Raw genomic sequence first — 8,841 nt, 5'->3', positions numbered from 1 at the left:
ATCACAATGTATGCTCATGTTTTGGCTACCCGCAATGTTTTGGGGCTACCTTGTTTATGATCATTGACCTATGCACTTTTTGTAAAGCTCTCTCTTGGAAGTCGCTTTGGATAAAAGTGTCTGCTAAATATATAAATGTAAATGTAGCCCGCAGAGCTAAAGTCCATCTTCAGCTCACAGTGGTACCCAAACCACCTCCACGGCGCTAGAAGGAGTCCTCCATATCTGGCAGTCACTATGTCGTTTGAAGAGAGAGAGAGAGACAGAGACAGAGAGAGAAAGAGAGAGAGAGAGAGAGAGAGAGAGAGAGAGAGAGAGAGAGAGAGAGAGAGAGAGAGAGAGAGAAAGAGAGACAGAGACAGAGACAGAGAGAGAGAAAGAGAGAGAAAGAGAGAGAAAGAGAGAGAGAGAAGCAATGATGGATGCCTGTCCAGCCAAACACCTCAGGCAGAGGCATCCTAAAGATGAGCTGTTCGGAGCCGCTGGAGATGTGCTTGACTGGCCGGATGAACAGGCCTGCTGGTCTGTCTGGCGTCCGTGTTTACAACTTGGGTCAGTCATTTCGACTGCATTCGTGTGAATGAATGTCCATTTTCAGGTTGATCCTCCTCACTGTCCACAAGCTTGCCGTCCACGGTACTGCATTTTCTGTGCGTTTCAAGAAGATTGTCTGTTGTCTGTTCGTGGTCACGTGTGTTCACGTGTTGCTTGCATCTCAGGGTTTACATGAAGGTGTGTTCGTTTGCAGGTATGCATGAATGTGTGTATAGATGCGCGCGTTTGCATCGATGCGTGTGTGTGTGTCTAGTGCAGCAAGGTGAGCAGACCGGAGAGCCAGGACCCCAGCATTGAACCCTTGACCCAGAGGAACATCTCGTACGCACTGATCTGCCAGAGGCTAACCCATTCCCTCAGGGTGATCTGCAATCGCTGGGTCCTCCAGGGCGCCTTGCTCCTCTGGTGCCTGTTGGCACACACACACACACACACAAATGACATCATGTAAGATATGTTGTAGAAACATACAATGTCAAAACATGACTTTGGGAAAAGGCAGAACAAAAATCGAAACACTTCTGGACACTGTCAATGGCATCACGATATGACAAAATAGATCAACTGACTGATCACCCTGGGCACAATGTGCTTACGATTGCTTACGCAATCAAGTAATGAATGCGTTAGCATGCATGACCTCACTGTTGGTTCGCTAATCCACTAATTGATGGACTGCGTCACGAAATGGACACGTGTGGCAAAAAATCACATGCACAAAACGTTGGGAGCAGAATTCTGGACAATGCACTGTGGAGTGTGTAGGATGAGGGGGTGTTAGGGTGAGACTGAAGGCTGGGACAGCAGGTGCTGTCCTGTTGTTTGGCCAATATAAAACCCCTTTCAAGGGGGGGGGGGGGGTTGGGGGAGGTGATGATGCGGGGTGAACAGAGGTAAACAAGTGTGAACACAAAACTGCTGGCTGGCCCAGCTCCCAGGAAGGGGGGGGGGGGGGGGGAAGGGGGAGAAAAGGAAAAGCTGAGAGAGGCGGTGGAACGGACAAGGAGGTGAGAAAAGCTTGACAAAACATGACACCCGCAGAAGGAGACAGGCGAAAGGGAGACAGCAAGATTCACTGACCCTGACTGATAAAAACAGATCTCCCTCAACACATCTGTTGGTGGCTAACAGAACAGTGAAACTGAATTCAGACTCAATTCCACTGAGGTCAAATTGAATTCAAACCGAATTGAATCGTGTCGAACAGAACTGAAACCAAATGGAATCGAAAGATTTGATTCTGACTACAGTGAATGGAGTGGAGGCTAGTGATGGAGGGGTAGACAGAGTCAGTAGTGAGTATGGAGCAGGCTGTCTCCCAGTTATTGCATAACTAACAGCATGAACTGGTGAATATTTGATGATACTTCCCAGAGACATGAGCCAGTGTTGTCGTGGAGCAGACAGTGGAATGTGAGGTTATTAGGCTCTGCTGGGAGTGTGTGTGTGTGTGTGGAGTGACAGAGAGCGAGAGACAGAGAGAGGGGGGGGGGGAGAGACAACAACTGAGAGTTTGTACATGTCCTCGTTTGTGTATACAGTATCTGTGTGTGTGGGTGCATGTGTGGGAGAACTTGTCGCCCCCATCAGCAGAGAGCTGAAGTGACAGCCTGTCTAGGCCCTGATTCCTCCACTCCCAACCAATTACACTGCAGAGAGGAAGGCAGCTTAGAGACCCTCCTGTCACACACATCCATACACACACACTCTCGCTGCTACACACAAACATACACACTGTCTTGGACACACACACACACACATAGCATCTCTCTCACACATCCAGTGGACACACACATACTGTCTTTCTCTCACACCTAAAAACACACATTGTGTCTCTCTCTCTCACACACAGATGTCCACAGAATGTTTGTCTGTCATGCACACACACACACACACACACACACACACACACACACACATTTCCTGTGTAAATGTGCTGTCAGTTACACATGTAACACTGCATCTCATGTATAGAGAGATTTTATGGAACTATTATTTATTGTGGGTGGGGAACATGTGGTTGGTAAGATGTGTTTTAAAAAGACACCTACTGTAGTATGCTGGTATGGATATTAGAAATGGGATCATTTGGACTAAATCATCATTTTCCCATTCAGCATGGTTTTCCAAAAAGACCTGTTGACCGAAGAGACGGTTGCCCGGTGTGGCGTGTGGTGCACATGTTTAAGGACAGTAACCTCAGACAGAGGACGACATGCTGTTGACATCTGCTCCAGAATTGGGATGTCTCTTCATGCCTGTACTTCATCTTCCTCTCCCGCTCAAACTTGCTCTTTCTCTAGCTCTGTCCCTCTCTCTAGCTCTGTCCCTCCCTCTCTCTCATTCTCCTCTCCCTCTCCCCCCCATCCCTGTCTGTGTCTCCCTCGTCCTCTCTCTCTCTCTCTCTGGCTGCGATAGCTCCGATGTGCATGTTGCCGTCACCGCTTAGTTTTAATAAAGAGCCACTGGAGCGCACCACATTGACTTTTCATGTCTCGATGGCTCTTCTCTCTCTCTCTCTCTCTCTCTCTCTCTCTCTCTCTCTCTCTCTCTCTCTCTCTCTCTCTCTCTCTCTCTCTCTCTCTCTCTCTCTCTCTCCTCTCTCTCTCTCCTCTCTCTCCCTCTCTCTCCTCTCTCTCTCTCTCGTCCGTCCTTCCTCCCCCGTCTCCTCCTTTCCTCTCCTCTCCTCGTCATCCACCTGACTCACGACTGTACCACTTTCTCTACAAAACACCCTTGTCCTCCCTTTTCCCCCCTCCTCGTCCTCCCTTTATCCAAACGATTACCTTTGTGTGCGTGTGTGTGTCTGTGGGGTGTGTGTGTGTGTGTGTGTGGGAGGGAGGGCAATAGCAGGGTGCTTCATTAAAATGGTAAGTCTGGATCGATGTGGGCCCTGAACCTGACCGGCGTGGTGGAAAGCACAATATAATCACACTTTCAACCAATTACATCAGAGTGGGAGGGGTAGGGGAGTGGCATGGAGGGACAATTGGAGGGAAAGACAGAAATATATAGCCTGAGAGAACGTAGGGCTGGCCAATAAAAACCTGTATTGCGATAAGTGGATCCAATTACCTCCATAACAATAGATATTGCTATCACTTTGTGTTGAAAATACCTTTTCGACTCATTTAGAGTAATTAACATTAAGATGTCCTGAGGACAATGCATAATCAACTGTGTTAAGCATGTGAAAGCTAGATTTAATATACAGTATAAGTGAAACAGAACTGAAGCTGGACATAACTAGGCCTAACTGTACGGCTGTCCTTATACTGTTGTCCTTCAATGAAACTTTGTCACTTTTTTGAAATGCAAAGTGAGCCCATACAGCCAATATAGAGCCCTTCTTCATCACCAAACCCAGAAGTCACTCATTTCCTCACTACAACTCATAACTTATTTTTTGTCTTAAGTAAAAAGTGAGTAATACTATGGTGGTGTTTTTAGTAGTTTTTTTTTTTATGAGGCGCCAAAAAAAAAAGACTGCACAGTCGATCAAAGTCGGACGGCATCGGCTCCAGCGCTAACTACCAAACCGCTAGAACGTACGCGTTGCAGTGTGTATGTGCCTCAAGGGGGGGGGTCGAAAAAAGCATGTGCGTGTTTGTGGGTGCGTGCGTGTGCCCACCTGGCCAGAGCGCGCGTGCAGCAGCGGGACATGTTGATGAAGGAGGAGGCGCTGGCGCGGGTCTGCAGCGTGGTCTCGATGCCCCGCAGCAGGTCGTTGGTCTTCAGCAGCAGCAGCATCTGACGGGGCACGCGGTTCAGCAGCTCGCTGATCTGGGGGAGGTAGAGGGCCGCGTTGGTCCTGATCTCCACGTCCTGCGACACACGCACACACACACACACACACACAATCATGTCAAGATGGAATGGCAGTGATGAGAAATAAGGTATGGCGTACACACGGACACCCGTAGATGCATAACCAAGTCATTATTGTCCTATAATTCCAGGAATTGTTTATCATCTCGAGAAACGGACACTGTATGAAGTGGAAATTTGGCAGGTGTCCGGCTCTACGATGTACAGTGAAGCGAGTGAAGTTGTTTGGACGCCCATCCCCCTCTCGCTCCTTTGCCTCTCTTGGGCCCCAATCTTCAGCTCCCTTTCCTCCTGTATGAAAACACAGTCTGCGGGAGAGTGTGTTGACACCAGCCGACCCAAACCCCAGTGGATCCTCTGTGAACTGGGGCTCGGAGGGATCCCAGACAGAGAGACGCGGTAGACCCAGGCATTTTCCTGGTGAGTCACTCAATATCGTGGCCATGATCTAGAGAGTGGGGACTGGACGAGGAGAACGTCTGTTTACCTTGCTCAAAATGTTACTTCAAGCCTACTCCTTCATTTGCACTTGTATTTACGCATTGTAATATTGGCATTTTGATCATATTGTTTTTTTTTTTGTGTGTCTGTCTACTGTACTGCAGTGACAGCTTGTTCAGTTTCTGGGCACTTAGAACACAGTGTTAAACTGTACTGTGTGACAGACAGAAGCAGAATTTAGAGAATGCTACAAATAAGATTACTTTCTGAAAGACTACTTTTTGAAAATCCAGAACTGCCACAGGTATACGAGCTGATAATTAGTCAGAAAAGCACTACCATACAAAGTAAAAAAGACATCGTTTTTTATTTCAGCTTGCCTGAAGTGGCAAAATTGTTGCAATTTCTAAGGCAGTTCTACAGACTGCTGTCATGGGGATCCGTAAGGGTACGTACTATGAACGAGCGGCAAATTCCACCTTGGTGCTGATCTTGGACAATTAGCAAAAATGACCAAATACATCAGTGTTCTAAGGATGCTGTCTGTCATATTGCATTGATTCCTTAAATATGAAGTTAACAGCACAGTGCATACCAACGCCTCATTCTAAAGGTTGAATAACACTCAAGTGGCTCTTGTCTGCTTCGATAACATTGGGGACCTCTATAGATGTCCCAGTTCGTCAACGACTACATCCTTTCAGTCTTTTGAGCTATTCTCCTCTCCCCAATATACCTGCCTTTTTAATAACTGTTCACCAAAAGTCTTTCTAACTTCAGGAGCTTAAGAAGAGAAACGTCCGTGTACCATTTGCCAGTCATTTATCCGATAAGCCCGCCCAAATCCCCTCCTCTCTGAAAAATGAGGAGGAGGAGGGGGGAAGCGGGATTAGGACCAGAATTAAGTGGATTCCACCTCGGCCATAGTCCTTCTAAGGGGGACCAGTGAAAGCTTCGACAGCACGAAAGAGAAGACTGACGATTACAGAAATTCGTGAAAGTGAATTTCGTTTTCCGAGGAAGAGAGAGGGCAAAAAGAGGGTGTGTGTGTTTGGGGGGGGGGGGGGGGGGGGGCTGCTGTCATTTAAACAAATTCAATTGAGAAAGACTGTCTTATTTTGCAGTGGCACTTCCTGATGTGTTCGTGCCCGGTGACCCGAGAGAGCTGACGCGACCGCGACGTTTCCCGCCGTTTAGGAGGAGACGTCACGAGGGAACCTGCCACTACGGGGTCTTCAAGGGCTCTTTTAAGGCTGAGTTTGGATATACTGTATGTAAACAGATCAATTATATATCATCCCGTCTAAATCTGACGACCCATACATTTATCCGGTCAACTCCGAACACTTGTACTCACTCACTCACTCATTCATTAAACCCATGCATCCATCCAACCACCCACCCATCCATCCATCACATTTAAAAGCTCACTAAAAAACGTCGCTGAAAAGCAAAGTCAGAATAGCTGAGCCGTGAGTCCACGCTGCGTTCAATCTTCAGAGCAGAGCATGCGGCGATGCCTTAGCGCTGCTGGCTTGGGAAACCATTTTTATTCCCTCCTGCAGATGAAACCTGTGAGCTATGAGCTGCCACCTCCACCAACACAGCCAACTCCGACCGCTAAACACGTCCTGACACACGCACTCGCATTCTCTCCTCGGTAGATTTATACGCACGCCACCTCCTCATTGGTTCACTTATACGCTCATTATCTTCCCATTGGTGGATTTACGCGGCGTATCAGGAGAATATTAAGTGTGTGCGCCAAACGACCTTGACTCAGTTCTTTCTGTGGACAAATGTGTGCGTAGGTGTGAGAGTACATTGGGGGGGACCTGTGTGCGTATGGGTCCATTTATTAGGGAGATATACTGCTGGTACGATGAGCCATTACTCAGCCTGTGTGCGCTTCTTATTGTGGGTGTTTTTATGAGGGAGGGAGCAACTGTGCCAGCTTTTTTGAGTGATTATTTTGCCTCAGCCCTCGGTCCTGTACTGCTCCTAGGTAAGCTGCACCATCAGCTGTGAGCAACTACCGGGTCCGCTCCCTTCTATTATCCTCGTACGTGTAGCAATTCGAGGTGCATGTACTGTATATGTGTGCATGAGATCAAATGACACCATATTGCAATGAAAAAAACAAAGAAAAGAAGCAAGGAAGGAAGGAGGGAAAGAGGAAGGAAGGGGGAGGATGGACGGACGGAAGAGAAAAGGAAAGAAAGACTAAATGGTCTCACGTGTGTCCTTAACCACAGTCGCCTTGCTCTTCTCTTTGAAGCTTCCAGTTTCACTTCAAAAGAAGCCGTCTCCATTAGAGCTGGCCAGTCTATACAGGGAGGGGGGGGGGGAGCAGATGATGGGACTGTTTGTGTGAGAGTATGTACCGAGTGCACACGTGAGCCTATCGGCGTGTCTGCCCGTGGCCCTCAGCACGGCCTGACGTGAATTCGACTCGGTCGACAAACAGTGCCGGAGTGCCAGTCGAAGAGCCATTCAACACATTTGACAGACAAGACAAGTAGCCGAGGTAAACAGACTTGCCAAACAGGGGAGAAATGACCCCCCCGTCTCTCCCCCCACGTTTGAGATGTACTAAGATGCGTGTATTGTCACGTAAACGGCAGGACGTGACCAGCAACAACCCCTCCAAATGAACCGATGCGCACAAATTCGCCAGCAACTCCCGTGCAACTTCAAACTCGCTTCAGATTTGGCATTCAGGCCCCCCGGAGTAACAGTCTCCCTGACTCCACAGGATCTATTAGAGAAAGAAGCAAGACTAATCTGTCCCGGAGGACACCCACACACACACACACACTATACTCAACCACTTACAACACACATCAGCCTCAGCCTCTTATAATACACACTCAAAAGAGGAGCAGTGCATGTGTTTGTTGTGTGGCCTTGTCTGCTCTCCACGTTAACTCCCTCAGGAGTGTGTGTGTGTGTGTGGTGGGGGGAGTGGATCCTCTCCCAGGCTAACTAAACTGACCTGGGCCTACTCTAAAGTGAAACATGGTGCTCCCCCGCAATGACCCATCACTCACATTTGCAATCCATTCAGGCGAGGGTGATCATCTTACTGATGGGTACTAAATGGTCTGAGAAGAGGGGGCACAAAAGGATAGAAAGGGGAGGGGGAGAGGACACAAAGGGAGATGAGAGGACAGGCAAAGAGAAAATAGGACTGGGAGCGGAGGGGAGGAGGTGGACATTCACGACGTGAAAGCGTGAGGGCATCCAGGGACTGGTTTCCCTCAGGACAGCTGCAGGAACAGGAGCTCTTTCCCATCATCCTACCATAGCCTCCATATCGGATGGAGCCGTCAGACGTCCACGATCGCAGCCCCGGTTTGACCGCGCACGTGTGCGTTACAGAACAGTGGGGCGCAGAGAGGGTCCCGGTACGAGACTCCAGTCACGCCGAGTGTTCTCTAAGCTGATAGGGCGATGGGGGGGGGGGGGGGGGGGGGCGGAGACGGGGAGGCAAAAGGAGTGATAGACGAGTGACAGACATGTCCCCCCTTCATTTACCACACAACAGACTGGGTGTGATCTGTCTGTCAATTTCAACTGTCTGGATTCTCTCTTCCAGTCCTCTTTTTATGACAGTCTCTCTCTCGCTCGCTGCTCTTCTTGTCTCTCTCTCTCCCTTATACGTTCATTTGTCCCTCGCTTTCTAAGGCTTCTATCGTCTGCTCTCCTCTCTATCAAACCTTTTTTCTTCACTTAAATTACCATTCTTTTGTTTACACACTCTCTCTCTCTCTCTCTCTCTCTCTCTCTCTCTCTCTCTTTCTCTAAGCAGCATTGATTGCTACATCTTTTCAGCTTTAAAGCAAGCGTCTATCCCTGCCACCGAAATTTAAATTGTGTTCATTCCGAGTGACTGCTAATGTCCATAATGTTTTTGTTCTGTTTGTGATTGTAACAAAGAGAGTGGAGGGAAAGCTGGGTGTGTGCGTGAGAGGGAGATAGTGACAGCGTGTGAGTGTGTGCGAGAATACGGAAGGA

At 48.5% G+C, this 8,841-nt stretch overlaps 1 protein-coding gene across 2 annotated transcripts in view; it reads right to left on the bottom strand.

The window, feature by feature from the left end:
* Positions 1 to 342: 342 nt before the first annotated feature.
* The window catches only part of adck1 (aarF domain containing kinase 1), a 63,726-nt gene continuing 55,227 nt past the window's right edge, over positions 343 to 8,841 (bottom strand). For both annotated transcript variants that reach the window (XM_047015431.1, XM_047015440.1), the window contains 2 exons: positions 4,187 to 4,380; positions 343 to 964 (listed from right to left, as the gene is read on the bottom strand). In XM_047015431.1, coding sequence (XP_046871387.1) covers positions 805 to 964; positions 4,187 to 4,380 — 354 coding nt within the window. In that variant the 3' untranslated portion in view covers positions 343 to 804. The remainder of the gene's footprint in view (positions 965 to 4,186; positions 4,381 to 8,841) is intronic.

The sequence above is a fragment of the Hypomesus transpacificus genome, chromosome 3 (assembly GCF_021917145.1).
Source record: "Hypomesus transpacificus isolate Combined female chromosome 3, fHypTra1, whole genome shotgun sequence".
Taxonomy (NCBI): Eukaryota; Metazoa; Chordata; class Actinopteri; order Osmeriformes; family Osmeridae; genus Hypomesus; species Hypomesus transpacificus.
The sequence above is the reverse complement of the archived record's forward strand: the minus strand, read 5'-3'. Positions and strand labels throughout refer to the sequence as shown.